The 17,416-nt window shown below is 43.8% G+C and overlaps 2 protein-coding genes across 2 annotated transcripts; one reads left to right on the top strand and one right to left on the bottom strand.

Moving 5' to 3' along the window:
- Positions 1-420: 420 nt before the first annotated feature.
- LOC129602131 (uncharacterized) lies at positions 421-7,235 on the top strand. The gene is made up of 4 exons (XM_055501102.1): positions 421-701; positions 2,244-2,691; positions 5,663-6,284; positions 6,659-7,235. The coding sequence occupies exons 2-4, from the start codon at positions 2,245-2,247 to the stop codon at positions 6,904-6,906; spliced, it is 1,317 nt and encodes a 438-aa protein (XP_055357077.1). The 5' UTR covers positions 421-701; position 2,244; the 3' UTR covers positions 6,907-7,235.
- A 3,296-nt stretch (positions 7,236-10,531) lies between these two features.
- On the bottom strand, positions 10,532-15,583 carry LOC129580713 (serine/arginine repetitive matrix protein 1-like). Its single transcript, XM_055471369.1, has 7 exons — positions 15,055-15,583; positions 14,228-14,305; positions 13,807-13,887; positions 13,394-13,666; positions 12,813-12,980; positions 11,788-12,193; positions 10,532-10,993 (listed from the first exon to the last, which is right to left on the bottom strand). The coding sequence occupies exons 1-7, from the start codon at positions 15,581-15,583 to the stop codon at positions 10,864-10,866; spliced, it is 1,665 nt and encodes a 554-aa protein (XP_055327344.1). The 3' UTR covers positions 10,532-10,863.
- Between the last annotated feature and the right edge of the window lie 1,833 nt (positions 15,584-17,416).

Genomic DNA, 17,416 nt, shown 5'->3' with positions numbered 1-17,416 from the left:
TTTTCACGCCATTAACCGTACGAGCAAGCACGACCTGTAAAGAATTCACGGTTAAACTGACAGTCCTGTATGCCAGTTCCAGCCAGAAAGCCAGCTACGTTAATAACGCTGCTCTATGCAACGCGCAGAGCTATTTGTTAGGACGTCAGTAATGTGCAGCGTAAACGGTAATAAAGAGCGCAACAAGCTCGTCGCGCTGATCGATATTGCCGGCACCAGCAGCGTACGGGAAACCGGCGCTTTCGGCCGGTGCTGTTCTCCGTCGATCATTTATGCCGATCCTGCTTGTACTTCGCATGCAACCGGCATCAGCGCTCAAACAGCCGGCCGCTTGATCACGCGTCTTCCGCTTGGCGTGACTCATCTAGCGCGCTTGTTTACGCTCGCTGCAGCTGCCGTTGTTTTATTCTTAGACCCTTATGCGTCTTCTTCGCTGCGCCTGCCAGCGCGCTCGCTCACGCACACTCACATTTCCTCGGAGTGTATTTTGCAAACGGTACCGGCCGCGAAAATGTAGAACACACATACGGCCGCAATAATTCGGCTGCCATCGCAAGAAACAGTTGATATATATTTTTCAGTTGATGTCGATGCGGGGATTTGGCCACGAGCGTTCGGTCCTGTATGGGGTGATTTATGGGTGGCGGTGTTTAATCTCCTGGACAGGAAGTGCACTTCCCCGCCGATTCCGCGGGTTGTTGGTAAGTGAAAGTGCCCATTTCTCCCGAGTTGACACAGCTAATTCACCTGCTCGTATCGAATGTTGAAGTATCGGGTGCGCCTTCAGCGCACTGTCTGTTGCGTAGTTGTAGACCGCTGTTTATACGAAGCTGCAGATGTTTTTTGATTGATTGTCGAAATCTTTTAGACATCTCTTGTCTTGTCGTCATCGCTTAATGCGCAGATACCTCATCCAATTAACCGTACAGGTAGCGCATAATATTTTTACTTAAGTAATCTTTGTTGCTGAAACGTTTTTATTTATCGAGTAACGTGTATTTATTTCTCGATTCGATTTCACTTTTTGAAACCGCAAAATTCACTTAATACGTGAAGCTATACACATATATTAACTATGTATCTATAGATTTAAAAAAGAAACTTCTACTAATTTTTCTTGTCTCAGTTCCGTTTTTAAATTCTGGGTATGTCTTTCTGAAACTGCGAATTTTTTGCAAACGGCCAAGATTTCGATTTAAGTACCAGAATTTATCCTGCTAACAAAATTAATATTTTGAAAATCGAGCGCTAAAGAGCTCCTCAAAATAGACAGTTTCTCAAAAGCATTATAAAATAATACGAGAGTGTTATGTGCAACTATCACTGTCTGGCGTTGTATTTAATTAAACGGGAAAATAAATGTTTACATAAAACAAATAAGTTGATAGTGAAACGTGTACAAAGGCCATCCGCTGAAGAAGTAGCTGTCGCATAAGAAACCAGATCGGAAGCGGCTTGATTAGGGAAATGCATGTGTATCTGGAGATGCAGTAGAAACGATAACAATCACGCGTATACGATCATGTCAACGCACACAAAAGACACCAGCCGGAAAGCATATTACTCACGATAACGGACGCGACTCCAGCCGTCCCTACCCTCTAATTCTTCCCTAATTCACCAGATCGAGACATCGACTAGATTAATGGTAAAAGGGAATGGCATAACATAACATAAATCGTAATTGAGTGAGCTTTCGAAAATACTTTAATCGTCTGGTCTGGAACATCTGCAAATTTAATTTCCGGTAAGGAATTTTTTAGATTACTGTACAAATGTAGCATTACCTGCAAATTTAAATACAAAATTAGGATTAATGCAACTTAGTTCGATTGCCCGACACTCGACATTAGCAGAATTAATTAAGTATGTAATTTTCTTGTAACTGTTAAAAGGCAATGGTAAACAGCCAACTTAGACTAATTAAGGAATGTGGTTAATCACATTGGCTGGAAGGCCTGGGGAATCCAATTAAGCGTCTTCGTGAATGGGACTGAGCTTTGTAATTATCTTTCGAGAAATTCTTTCGAGGAAATTATAATTTATAATCACTCACCATGATTAATGCGGAAATTAATCCGATGGCGGAAATAAAGTTTACAGTATTTTTTTCAGACTAGCATTTGTTTTATAAAAATAATTAAGCATCGACTTATAATCATCACGAAGTTAATTTCTAACTGAAGAGTTAAAAAATAATTGCTAAGATAAAGAAACAGGAATTTATGGTCGAGTCTTGACAGAATGGCTCCACTGCACTCATCCCGCTCGCCCGGCCCCAGCTCCGATGAGTCCCTGTCCGAGCCCGACGACGAGCCGCTGATCTCCATGGCCACGCCCAGCCCCTCCCCTTCCGACCACCACCCCCACCACCATCTTCCCCTGAAACTGCCTTCGCACCACCGTTTCACCGTCTCCCCGGTGTCACCGGAGAGCGAGCCGCTCCTGCGCCCCGGCGGCGGTAGCAGTGCCACCAATCCCTTCCTTACCGTCCCCGGTGACCCGCCGGCGGACGACGTGACCTTTCTGGAGTTGGCGCGCCGCGGAACCCGCGACCGGCACCCGTCCGCCCGCAGTGACGTCACCGACGAGACGCTGCTGGACGATGAGGAGGAGCAGGAACTCAGCGACATTCCGGTCTGCCCGCCGGATGACCTTGCGACCGGCACCGACACCGGGCATTTGCGACAGGTAAACAAATAAACCGGCTAATCGGCGGATTAAACCGCTGCGATAGCATCTGTTTAGGCGGATTATCGAACCTAGATCAAACAACTTTTGGCAGAGTTTCAAAATGGCTAAAATTCTTCCCCGAAAGCAGTAGATCAAAAACAAAATGTGGAGTGATAAAACAGCGTACTTAATCACCTTGGCTGGAAGGTCTGGAGAATCCGATTAAACCCTTTTGTGATTGGGACTGAGCTTTGCAATTATCGCTTATGATCGGACACTTTTCGGGCATACTATAACAAGCAATAATTTTACAACCGGTTTTTTTATTTATTGCCGGAAACACAAAGAAAGGCATGTCAATGGTTCTTCAGTGGATAATCTCATGATTTGAATGCCGGGAAATAATCCGCTAAAAGTGGCGGTTAACGTTTTCAATCGGCGTTTATTAACAATAAGGTCATTGCAGTGTATCGTCTCAATGTTATTTATTTTTCTTGGCAGCGATTTTTTACGAGCATGAAGTGTGCAATTTCGGCGTAACGAAGAACACTCTTATACGTAAATTCTTGAAGCACAAACGCCAGTTACTCGTGATCCCCGCATGTGCGCAAATAATTGGCCCTTCTCGGTTTGTTGTGTGCCGGCAGCGATTGGGCTAATAAGACGTTTATTCACACGTCTATTGTGCAAATAAACACACGTCACAATGATCGGCATTATGCGCGTGTTTACGAGCACATAGTTTTTTATATAATGGCACTACAGTTTAACCGAAGAAAACGCTGCGTCAAGCGCGCAACGATGGCTGCCAGATATTTATGATAAATGTCAAGGTCAGCCGGAAAATGCCGCATCAGCGTTAGGATGTATTTTAAGAAAGATAATGTAGTATAAACGGAAGGCTTACAAACACCGCCGTGGGAAGAAAGTGGATGCCGATGTGACTAATTGCGCGGAGACGCAGTAAATGGCCGGCTGTCCATCATTCTTTATCCACACAAAGACGACGGGAGATTTAAGGGATTATTCGTAATCTGCGGTGAATTAATCTTAATGTCTTTTTTCGCCAAATGATGCAGTGCATTGATGGGGTGGATAAGACGTTAAGCAGCGGAAGAAAATTTAAATAATTTATTCTATCGATCGATTTTTTTTATTTAGCACACAATTCGTTTTATTTTATTCGGCAGCATATTTAATTTTTAAAAAAGCTACGTCCAAAAGTAGATACTCTTATCTTTTTGAAATGGACAAAAATTTGAATAATAAAAATTAGCAGATAACTACCTTACGTTTTACAAATTCTACATTCAAAAAATTACTTAATAATTTTCTGGGAAATCTACGTTCTGAAATTAATCATTCCGGAACATTTTTTCAAAAACTCTGATAACATTCGCGGAAAGGTAGACATTATTTGTGATTTATTGATCAGGTGCACTTGTCATTTGTAACGATTTACTATTTATTTTTAGGAACATATGAAACGCTAACTTTATACATTTATTTTCCTATGCGTAATTATTGATCTTATCGCATTAATGATTATTTTGGTTTAATCAATCTGCAAGCTTTATTCAGAAAATAATCACAACGTTCAATCCTCCTCCATAATCCGGATTTTACAGTGTAATCATGATAAAAACATTGTGTTACGTGCTGTCCATTACGTCCGCATGGGGAGCATGCCAAATCCGCTTATTTGTTTTTACCATCACGTGACACGCAACGGGAGGGTGGGGTGGGACGGCGAACATATGGTCGCCGGGGACTGCAATATTACTGAACGCCATTATAGCAATCCGTCCCGATCTGCAGCCATACCTTGGCGCTTCCTTGTTGTTCGGCAGAATTACGCTCAGCTGTTACCGCTAGGCTGTTCTATGCCACTTCCGGCCGCGTTGGGAGATGCGGGAAGCCCCGGCGGATCAATGCACGCACTGGGCGCGCTCTGCGGAACCCATTAGTCGCCGTCCGAGGGCGTCCCGCCAATTACGCCAAGCGCCCTTCAACCCGGGCGCAATACGGCACTGGAGACCACTTGGACGAGTCCCATCTCCCGGGATAATCATCCCGGCGATGATTTCACGGCGCTGACGTGTCAGCCATAAACAGGACGCCTTGCACGTGTAAAGTAAAAGAAAATGCCGGTGGCGGCGTTATCGTAATTAAGCGGGACAGTTATACGAAAATTATACGGCGAATCATGCAGAATTGGGATTCATCAGCAGGCGCAGGGTAGTTGTAATCGACTGGGGTTGGATCTCATTAGGTGCAGGAAATAGCGGCTGGTTAGGACGTGATTACATCCACTTTGGGCTTCATTAATCATGTTTATATGTCGATTTTTCCCGGAAACAGACTGCTGTTGTATACCAACACCGCTGGTAATTTTCTCGATGACCTTTAACGGCGAAAGCAATTTGCACAAAAACAGGAGGGATCGACGCATATCCGGATGTAACATTTACCAGCCAGGCACGGCACCGACAACGTCCGGTTTACCTATCATAGAAGTATACCACGAAACTGGAAAATGAGACTGAATCTGAATTTGACTATGTAAATTTAAAGCTGATTGAATTGAACTGAATTGAATTGACTATTGAACTAAAGCTAATGAATTGTCGTTTTTGATCAACTATGGTGATTGAATTACGAATTAATATTAAATTTTATTATTTCCTACTACAGTAAAACAAATTAGATATCCGCTAGACGGTGCGTGACTCAAAAACTGATTAATACGATTAACATACAGTGTGCATGCAACAGGAAAACATCCATGCGAATAAACTGCCAGCACTGGATTAGCACATAGAACCGTTTGTTTGTGCAGTACTGTATGCGCTGTATATACTAGTACTATCGTACACACAGTAAATAAATGTGTATATGCGTGTTTTTATAAATTCTTTTTTATATTTAGCTAAGTAGCAACTAATTATATGTTTTTGAAGACTTTTCTTAATTATTTTTTTCCATACAGGGTTGTTACGACAACGCCGGTCTCCTGCCCTCCCCCGGCATCCCCACCCCGGAACCGACGGCGCTCCAGCCGGGCCCGGACCCCGGCATCCCGTACCCCCGCGGCATCCCCCCGCTGATCATCACCTCCCACCCAAGCGACGCCTCCCTCCCGCCGCCCCTCCCGGACTCCCTACAGGCCAGCCACTGGGACATCGGGCCCGGCGGTGGTGGTCTCCCGCCCAGCGGCCGCAACCCGGCGGTGCAGTTCTACGTCGGGAGCTGCCTCAGCGTCTCCTCCGCGGCCTCCTCCATCTCCTTCTTCAACACGCTGTACGCCCACGGCTACACGCCCATCTGCCGCATCTGCCACCAACCGGCTAGCGACAAGCGGCCGCTCATCACGCCGTGTCACTGTACCGGGTCGCTGCGCTTCGTCCACCATAGTTGTTTGATGCGGTGGCTGGACACGCGGACCAAACAGCTGGGACATAATCCCAAGTGCGAGCTTTGTGTGTACCAGTTCCGGGCGCGCCGACACTGGCGCTCCCTGTCCAGTGTGCGCTGGCCAGCGATTCCGACAAGGGATAAAGTCCTGCATGGGATTTTCTTCCTGGCGCTGGTGGTCATGGGCGTCTGTTTAGGTAGGGTTGAATGATTTGAATTAAATGATCTGAAAAAAATTTCAAAAAAAATTTAAGCAGTTTGAAAAATGAATATTAAATTTAGTTAGCTTGTTTTAAAGGACGTTTTAACAAATGGATGAATTAATTTATAAAACATAAACAAAATTTTTTTTAAAATTTAGTTTCCATGTACATATCGTTATTTCCAGCCGTTATTTAATTGTATTTTTATTAGTTCGGAGTTTGATCCATTTCGGCCACTGAAAATGTTTAAAAGATAATTTGATAAAATATGTAATTATTTTTAACATTTTAAGCCGTTTTACAGCCGGAAGTCCCGTTTGATTTTGCAATGATGTGACTGAAACATTTGAAACTAATTACTTTTTTAGGCGTGATCGGGAGTGTGTTCAAGGGGCAGCCGCCCACAGTGGAGACGGAGCCGCGGTCGGGGGAGACGGTGACGTTGGTGTGCGGCATCGTGTTCTTCGTGGCGTTCTTCGCGGCCACGCTGGCGCAGATCAAGGCCAGCTGGAACGTGTGGCGCTTGTTGAGGATTTTCTGGGATAATAATTACGTCATGCAGCTGGAAAATGATCTCTCCGTCGGCCAAAAGGAATCCAACCGTGTACGGGCCTGATCCGGCCACACAAGAGCGTCACAAAGACGACTGCTTACATTTTGGCGGGATTTCTTGTTGGCTTAAAAGTGGCGCTGAGCGGCTTCACCAATGATAATCAGAATTCTGTCACAATAATTAACTACTGACTGTACTGATCAGTCTTTTCGTAGAGCAATTTTTCTGAATCAGAACAAAGTATTAGAGATTCTTTAGCAATGATCATGAACGTTACTATTCTTCACTATAGTTTCACCAAGATGTGTAGGGTAGAACCATCTTGGTTTCACCTTAAGTTGTCCCTGTAAATAAGAAAAATTGAATAAAGCGTATAATTGAATAAAGGGTCATGATTCAGTAACTACGAGTATATTGCAGTATTTCGAAAAAAGCTAGGTTAGATAGGCCGTTTCGTTTAGTGAAGTACATTAAGACAGTTTGAAAGAATTCGAACGCAAAGGAGACATATAATTTGGTACATTCTAGACTGAAAACAAAACTTTTATTTACAGCCACTTTTACAGTCGGACGGTGTAAGATTAACATTGCCTAATGGAGCAGAATGTTCTCTTTCAAGCAAAGAGGAAAGAAAGTACTTGAAGTACCAAGCATGCAACATGTACCGGCACACTTCCCTTAAACATTACTGGTGGTGGCTGTCACCATCGTTGCGCGTTGTCGGTCCATGGGTATGTTCGTATGTACGTATGGGGCTGAGGATTATAGCTTAAAGCCATGGACAACGTATGGACAGGTTTCATGACTTTCATCCATCGTTTTGTCATGTACCACTACCGGAGTGTCTGTGAATAATGTAACGTGTAATAGGAAATCTTACATCATGTAACTACTGTAACAAAACATTTACCACAAACTCGTTACTCATTAACGCTGTAATTCATTCCTTTAGCTGTCAACAATGTGTGTTGGCAAGCCGCTTCCGCTTCTCATGCAACAGAGACAAGAAATGTTACAAGAAACAAATTCGGTTGGGAATCCGAAAACCATCTACGTAGTTCTTACTGCAAGTGCAAACATTTCAAGTCGTCAAAACAAACAGGTAAAATTGGCAAAAAAAGGAGGAAGCAACTGAGTAAAGGCACACTGCTGAGTACGTTTAACAGAGAGCTGATTATCGAGTATTTTTCGTGGCCACCGATACAAGTACTGCTCAAACTACGTTATAGTTGTCCCGTTTCCAATTGGTTGGCAGAACGAACGATGGTCCCGGCAGTCCTTTGGTGTCACCAGATAATCGGTGGCGTAGATCGGACAGCGCTTGTACTGATACGGAGTGGCAGCCCAAGCATAACGGACAAAACTGACGTTCACGCCGCACAATGTTGTGATGACGATGGCATTGTCGGTTGACACGCCCGCCTGACTGCTGGTGTGGCGCCACACGCTGCAGTCCCACCAGTTATCCGTGCACAAAGCCGGCGCATCACAGCACACCTGTCCGTAAAGCAATCAGCGCATGACCTTTGTACGATATGGTTTGTTTATGCTGCACTGAAAATCGAGCCGTTTCATGTTTACGCATATTGCATAATCATGCGTAAGCTTAATTCTTTGGACGAACCTAGCCCACCGCTTGTTGATTTTCTTATTTAACTATTCAACTTGCTTTTTCTAAATTTATATATCAAAGTTTTGACCCGCGGACCGACTGGCTGACGCCGCGACTTTAAATATATTAAATATTTACACATGTTTACATATATTCGTTTCTACTTTGCATATGGTCACAATTTGCCGGCACCAGCTGAATGCACCAACCTCGAAATTACTGGATACGTCCGGAAAGAAGTTGATTCGCTGGTCATATTCGATATAAACACGGTCCTTCATCAGTTGCACCCGCTGCGGGAAGGGGCCTTGAAAGGGAATTTTGCGACCGTAGAGAAGTGAGAGGATGCCGGCGAATAAGCGCTGCGCAATCTCCTCTTTGTACCGCGGGAGCTCCCTGTAAAAACACAATCCGAGAGGTTATTACGGAATACACGCGCGATTTTCAACGAGTACGATCCCTTACGAGCCAAACGGCGACTCCGGATCCGCCAGATCCAACGCCAACGCCATGAACACCCGCACCAGCGCTGGGTTGGGCACCTGCCCATACTCGGCGGTCTGCTGCCAGCGTAACTCCACGGTGGCTCCCGTTATGTCCTCGTGGTTCCGCATACCCAGCTGCACGATGCCGAAGGGCAGGCTGATGCCGCGGAAGAAACCGTCCCGCCATCCTTCCACCATGGCCTGGAATAGACAGCCGTACGAGTCGGGATCGACGGCCGTATCCGCGACTCGCTGATACCAGAGGACGCTGGGGAAGCCATTTCTTTAGGGGAGCAATCATGGTGTTCCACACTACGGAGTCGGTTGCCGACGGTTGCCCAGTTCCCGTGCAGTGTGCACTAACGTCCCGGCGGAATCCAGGCACGTATGGGAGAAGTGGTGTCCTGATAGGCGCCGATCAAGCCAATCGGGACTTTTTGGCCTGTTTGAGCGATGGCAGTGATACACAGGCCCACCAAGCTCAGTTCGGGCAGCTGCATAAAATAATTTTAAAACTCCCGCTTCTTGCTTTGTACTAGTGTGACTTTTTATTGTGGATTTGGCAATATTTATTTAGACCCATTCGGATCGGAGTGTTATAAAAAACCATAATTATGAAGGCACGAACTTGGCTTGGCAGGGCTATAAATTTCCGAATACAGTGATTTAAGTTAACAACTGTACCAGCTGCACGAGCTAGCTGAAGGAATTTGATGTACAAAAGTTCAACGAATAAGTCGGAATAACTATGCACACTATATGGTTGTAGGCTACGGAATGTACCAAATCTCCCGCGAGTATTCTTCGAACACGCGCCGACCAGTCGCCCAGCACAGAGCCGAAAAGTCCTTCAAGGAAGCCGGGCTGGCCACTGTCCAGTTCTGCCGGATGCGTGGTTCTTCTGGCTCGTTGGGAGACGACGCCGGTGCGATGGTCAGCGACTCAGCAAGCGGATAAGCGGAAAGTGTGAAGAGGCCGCCAGTTCCTCCGAAGCATTAAACATCTACGGCAAATTTACGTACGTAGCTATATTACTTTGGAGCTGTTCTCATTCGTCACATCTCAACCGAATGTAGCGCGCTAAAACATCTTTTTTCAACCAATACTTCAAACATATGAATAATCTCCCTCAGCCACAAGGAATCAAACCGCGTGCGGGCCTGATCCGGCAATGCACGCGCGTCACAAAGACGGTTGTTTAAGTTTTGGCGGGATTTCTTGTGGGCTTAAAACCGGCGCTGAACGGCTTCACCAATGATAATCCGAATTCTGTCACAATAATTCAGCACTAACTGTACTGATTAGTCTGAATTTTTCTGAATCACAACTTAGAGAGCAATTTTTCTGAAACTTAGAGCAATCTGAATCACAACTTAGAGAGCAATTTTTCTGAAATAACTTAGAGCAATTTTTCTGAATCACAACAAATTATTACCGATTGTTGATTTAAAATGGTTTAAAAACGAAGAAAAATGCCTCTGCTGGATTTTCTGACTAAATATAGCGAAAATAACACTTCCGCCTTCCACACAGTTTCAAAGCGAGAGAAAATTGAGAACAGCTAGTCCAAACGGTCGCGTTTTAATCAGTTTGTTTTACACAAAAAAAATGCAGAACTAGTAAAAAACAGCGTCAGTAGTATACAAAAAAATATCGGAAATTAATCCACAAAATTAACTTTGCAGGAATCAGGATGCAAAAAATCAACGTAAAACTTGTGCACCGCACGACATCACCGCCCAACAAATTCTCCGCGTTGAAAAAAAAATAACAAACAACAGTACTTATTATAAAAAAAAAACAACAGGAATAATTTTGCACATGGAAGAGAACAGGCGAGCGACAGATCATATTCTCTAAAAAATTAATATCAGCGCTGTGTACAAAACGATAAGGCACATCCACCGCTGACGGCCAGGATTATTAACGCTTGCGCTTTTTGGCGGCCGGCTTCTGTGGCTGTTCCAACGGGCGTTTCGCCGGCGGCGGCGGCTGCTGCTGCGGTTGGCGCATGATCGCGTCGATGCGCTGACGGTACGCCGAGAAATCCGCTCTGCCAACAATTCATTAGGAATTAATTTTTCATTTATTATTTTTCCTATTTTAATTTAGCTAACTTATCAATCATCTTAAATTAATTTTTCATTTATTATTTTTCCTATTTTAATTTAGCTAACTTATCAATCATCTTAAATTAATTTTTTTCTTTATTATTCTGCCCAGGATTTTGTATATAAATTATTTATCAATTTAAAATCTTTTTTCTTTTATAATTCCCTGATTTCCCCCAAGATTTTAATTTATATCTAAATTTAAATTCATTTTTTCTTTTAATTATTTTCCGGAAGACATAAATTGTTATAAAATATAATTACCAATCAATTTAAATTAATTTTTTCCTTTATTATGCTGTCTGCCTTGATCCAAATTACGAATCAATTTAACTTCATTTTTAAAACCATTCTGCCAGTAATCTTCAGATTTTAAATGGTTCGGGCCGTATTTCAATACGCTCTGCATCAGCTAGATTTAAATTTCGTGCCATTAACATGCTACGCAAGAAACAGCACAAACCGAAAAAATAAATAAAAGAAACTATGTTAAAATTTAAAAGCGATGTATTTAACAAAATGCTCTGTAAACAATAGTATAAATTATGAAACCGAAAATAAAGCAAGAACAAATTATGGAAAACAAAAACGACTACACTGCAAGGTTAAAAAACGCTATGTTACAAACAGTAAAATTAAATTAAATACAAAAAATTAGAAAAATAAAGACAAACGAAAACATAAAATAAATAAATAAAATTAAAAAACTGCGGTAAAAATTAAAAAAATCACTCACGTCATTACGCCCTCGCGCTTCTCCTTCGCATCCAGCTCGCGGAGCATCCGGTGGCCGGCCGGCACCGAGGCGAACTCGGCCAGCAGCTGGATATCGTTGTGCAGGCGGGCGCGCTTGGCTCGCTCCTCCTCCTCCTGGCGCAGCATCTGGCGACGGCGCTGCTTCTCGCCGTGCAGGACGAAGCGCAGATAGCTGGCCAGGACGTCCGGGAGGTGCGCCTCGCACCAGCTGTACTTGCGGCGGAGGGCCGCCTGGCGGGGGGCGGGCGGCCGCGCCACCACGGTGAAGAGCCAGCGCGACGGCGAGTGCGCGTCGGCGCCCAGCCGCGGCTCCACGTGGTCCGTGATGGCGAAGGGCGACTTGCCGGCGCCGTCGGCCTCGTCTCCTGATTCCGAGTAGGCCAGATCTGCGGGTAGAAATAATCGGCTGCAATTTTATCCAAATTATTCGCCCCTCATTTTTTTTTATATTCCGTTTCAAACATTTTTCTAATTAAATAAATTTCTTTTAATTTTAAATTATTTTTTAAATTTTTTCTTGACTCTCATTTCACAGTTGTTTAATTTGTTCGGACATTTTATTTTTCCCCTAATAATTTTACCAATCTCCCGAACTTTTACTAATATGATTTCCATCCGCGTTTTCTATGCAATATAGAATATTTCTATAGAATATTTGTTTCCAGTTTAATTTAATTATGTTCGGGTTAATTCAATTTTCCTATCATTAGCACACAGATTATCTAGTTTTATTACGTACATTAATTTAAAAGAGCTCTGTTGCGTTTAGAGACCTATTTTACAAGTATTTTAGGGAGAATTTAATTCAGTTTTGTGCTTTTTCCTGATTTAACTTAATTATGTTTGCAGTAATTTAATTCTGTATATCATCGGAAAGAACGGAATTTCTGTATAGAGGAAAAAAACGGGGCAGCAGATTTTTACATCGTGTGCAATGTGCAGTACAGATACACAATCAGGAAAAACAAGGAAAATCTATAGAAAAGCGCTTGGCGATGTGCTTACCACTGTGCGAAGACGCTTCGTCGTCGGCGCTGCCGCCCGACGCTTCACTGCGCGCCACGGACACCGTACAGCGAATTTCCGGCGAGAAACGGCGGACGGGAGCGGACACCGCCGGCCGGATAACGGGCTGCGACGCAGCGGGCTGGGAAGGCCCGGCAAACACTTCGTCTGCACAAATTACATTATAAATCAAAATAATATCATTTCACAGCGCGCTCATTCTCAATCCGCATACAGTGTATTGTACAATTACCATGCATAAAAAATCTGCAAATAAAATTAGCAAGAATACCATAATAGGAAGAAGAGAATCCACAGCAAGCAAAGAAAAAAAATCATTTTTCACAATTAAAAATGTCAGTGAAAATCAATTTACTATGAAATACACAGGAATTAAAATTGAAATAAATTCAGTGTTAAATACACTGCTAACGACAATAAGCGGAAAATTCCAATCAATTCAATAACATTTGACATACACTGGAAATCACAATTAAAATAAATTCCGGGTTAAATAAATTGTCAATTCCGTGTCACACAAATGGTTCAATTTCCATTTTCCGCAGTAAGTACTACTGTACCGATAATCTGCACGGAGCTGCTGCCGGAGCTAACGGGACTGGGCTGCTTGGCTGGGTGTGGGCGCGAGCCGGTCGGCTGTTTCGTGGGGCTGCGCGGGGGCTGTTTGCGCGTTGCACTGCGAAGCCGCGCCGCCGGTGCCGGACGATTACTGCGCAGTCCGCGGCGCTGGCAGCGCTGTTCACGCAGCCGCTCCGACGAGCGCAGCGTCGCCACCCGGCCGGCGCTGCCGCCGGTCTTCCGCGGCGTCCCAGCGGTCTTCTTCGCGCCGGAGGCTGCAGCAAATAAATAGAAATAAATTATTTCCACAAATTATTATCTAACATAGAAATAACATCATTCAAAACCTATCCAACACACTAGGGAAAATTATAAATGCCATTTATTATCGGGTGTAGTTTCGTGTGAAATGCACCTGGCGTTGTCGCTGACGACACCCGGCTGGCGCTGCGGCTCTTCTTCCTCGGGCTCCGCGCTGTCTTCTTTGAGCCTGACACTGCAGTACAATAAATTCCTCAGTTAATACGAAATAATCGAAAATACTCATCAGCACGCATTTATTCGCTATCAGGACGAAGTACATGTATTTTTTTATAAATAAATAACCGATTGAAAAAATTAACGATATCAATAAAACACAAATGTATCAGTAATATCGAATAATTTAGGGAGACACGCAAGAAAATCGATCAACGAAGAAAACCAAAGCCGTAAAACAAATACTTAATCATAGTAAATGTTTTTTGTTTTTCGGCAAACATTCCTGGCAGCTGCATAGGAAGATTATTCCAGATTTTTTATTTTATTTACTGTACTGGCCAACCGCCATAGCGCACCTGCTGGGGTCGTCACTGGTGACACACGGCTGCTGCGCTTCTTGCTCGCTGTTTTAACCGTCTTCTTCGATCCGGATGCTGCAACGCAAATTCGCAGTGATTAGAAATTCACGAGTTATTTATACATTTTTCCTCGTTTTTTTTTTTAAAATTATTCGTCAATAGCTGCTTAATGTTTTGGCAGTATCCAGATCAGTTTTTTAACGGTCCATAATTATATTTTCGTTCAGTTATTTTTATTCAGTAATTAAATTTTGCTAATTTTTTTACTGCCAGAAGGAAAAATATTCAAGCAAAAAATATTCCCTGCGCGAAAATAATACTCGCACGAGTATTTTAACTGCTATTGTCCAGAAAGAGTAATTTCTTCCCATTTTATAATATCCAATCATCTTACTTATTTCTTAATCGTAATTTTATTCGTTAACTTCCCCTTAATATTTAGATGAATATTTTGTTGTACCTGTTGGCGCTAAAAAATTTCCAAAATTAATATGTCTAATATTAATCCGGCAAATTAAACCAATGATTTGTCCCTTTTAAATAATCTTCACAGTTCACACTATTAATTCCAATTAATTACTGCGTAATCACATTTTATTTGTGTATTCCCCGTGAATATTTTTGTAATTACAATGTTACTACATGTATTCTGCGCACCTGTTAACACCAATAATAATTATCAAATTAATATTCCTAATAATAAGAACAAACGAATAAATTGTTCCTATTAACAAATTTCACAATATCAATTCTCAGTAATTACTGAGTAATCATATTCTACGCGGTTACTGCCAGTCAGTAATTTTGTGAATATTTTTGCGCACCTGTAGGCACCGTCACCGGCTCCTTCTCCCCGTTCTTCCCCACCAAGCGCAGCTGCTGTTCCTTGCGCAGGATGAAGTAGCGCACCCGCCCATCGTCCTCCTTCTCCAGCATCAACACTTTGCGGCCCTTGTAGCGCTGTGCCAGGTACTCCATGACGGCGTCCTTGCAGTGGTACTCGCCCTGCAGCAGGGACGCCAGGGGCTCCCACGAGTCCTCGGAGGGCGGGTAGCCCTTCCAGTGCACCTTGAACTCCCCGGCGAAGGGATCCCCGCCCGTCAGGCGCCGGTCGTTGATGATGCGCTCCACCTCGTACTGGGGGACGGCCGCGGGAGGGGGCGGCGGGGGCGGGGGAGAAGTGGGGGCGCGGGGCGGTAAGACGGTGGCGGCGCGCGGGGGGCGCTGACGGGGGCGGTTAGGTGGGGGTGAGGGGCGCTCGCGGAAGCGGGAGGAAGGCGCCGGGGGGCGGGGGCGCAGGCGGCGGGGGAGGATGAGGGGTGAGTGGTGGGGGTTGCGGCGGGGGCGACCCATGTCTGCAAAAGAAGGCCAGGGGCTCAAGGATAACGTGGAGGGCTGTGCGAAATCGAATGAGTATCACGCTGCGACGAAACCAGCTTCGATCAGCGTGCCAACGGCCGACAGCAAGATAGGGAAAAACGAAAACTGAAATATCTGTGCGATATTGTAGCGTAGGTTCTCGATTGAGTCTCAACTTGTCCAAATAGAAACAGGCAGAGATAGCAGTATCATTATGATATTATCATGTGAAAAGTGAGCACTTCTTACCGGAAGTAACAAAATGATCCCACAGAGAACAAAAGCACAAATTATTAAAAATCCCAGAGAAACGATAAACTGGAAAGATCCACGCACTAAAAAACTAAATTAATGACTGTTGATAAAAGTGAGAACGAGCTCTGACATGCGAAATTGTGCGGGTTCCCGTTCGTGGCAAGAAAAGCCTTTTCATTGGCAAGTGGTATGTGTCAGCTGCCACTCGAAGGCGGGCACGATGGGTAAGTAAGCCCGCTTTTCCTTTCAGTACTCGTATTAAAGTACTGTACTCGTACTTTTTGAAATCTTGGTTATGACTGTACATGTACTAATACATATTATTGAAATCAAACGTCGCTCATTGCAAAATGCAAATACATTGAAATGAAATGCTTATCTTAGACCCTAGAGTAGTTGGCATGAGATAAGCTTGTAAGTAATCAGTCCTAGTTGAGATTTTATTTTGAATCCTAGTTGTTGAGCCAGACCACAACGAACGATCTCCAAGCTTAAACGTCGAAAGAGAAAACACGTGGAACGCGATTATACTGTGAACTACGGATCGTTAGAACTTTTCGTTACGTTTACTATCAAAAACGTTACGATCAAATGAAAGTTTTTATACATATGCACCGTATCTCAAGGTTTTTAATGTGACGAATGACCTTTCCCTCGGTTCTTCAACTTTTCGCAGTGCGAAAAGTTGAAGACACTATTCGTTTTATTTACAGTACTTTTTGGCACCATTCGTTTCATTCCGTTCATAGGCTTTTCCGGCATTGCCTTTAAATCCTTTTACAAATACTGTAGTTAATAGTCATACTGTGTTTTCTGGCAAGTGCGAAACAGATTTGTTTTTCTTATTGCTTAATTCTGCCACCGCTGTTTGTTAAAAATTGTTACAGTACGAGAGTTCGCTGAATGTTCGTAAATGATGTTGCCATACTTCCAGATCCAGTAAATAGCGCCCAACATGTCATTTATGTCGTCTCCACAGGACGGCAATCAGTTAACGGACGTGGAATCTGCGAAGTTAGGTAGGTCTACAATATATTATTATGATTATATGCTCTTTTTGAACTTTACAAAATTATGGTGCGGAAAGAAACCACAGAGATTTCTCTCACTATTGCTCATGGCAAAACGTGAAAAGTGAACCCGAATAAATGGTACACAAAGTAGTGCGCGCAAATTAAAGACAATGGGTGACATGTACAAGAGCATCCTATCCACATCTACAGACTGTAGGTATGTACTGCTACTACTGTATCTACTGAAATCTTAAACCTGCTTCTTATCTTCCTGAACGTAGGAGGAGTAAAGCCTATGGCTACTGGTCCACGTTGGCCGTGGCACTTCGGTCTCTGATAGCCAAAGGCCAGTCTCTTGTAATGTACCAGTTGTTATGGAATATCTGTTGCTGTTACCGTGGCACCTGCGCGTGTTGATCGAGAAGATAAGCCGTGCGAGGCACCTCGATCATCAATCGTTGTAATGCCAACAAACTAGAGTAGAGATTCGATCTCGATGTGATTAAATCCACGGTTTGCATCTGGGTTTCGCTTTCGTGTGAGGAGCAGCTTGAGACCT

This window comes from Paramacrobiotus metropolitanus, unplaced genomic scaffold (assembly GCF_019649055.1).
Source record: "Paramacrobiotus metropolitanus isolate TYO unplaced genomic scaffold, Prichtersi_v1.0 Parri_scaffold0000004, whole genome shotgun sequence".
NCBI lineage: Eukaryota > Metazoa > Tardigrada > Eutardigrada > Parachela > Macrobiotidae > Paramacrobiotus > Paramacrobiotus metropolitanus.
The sequence above is the reverse complement of the archived record's forward strand: the minus strand, read 5'-3'. Positions and strand labels throughout refer to the sequence as shown.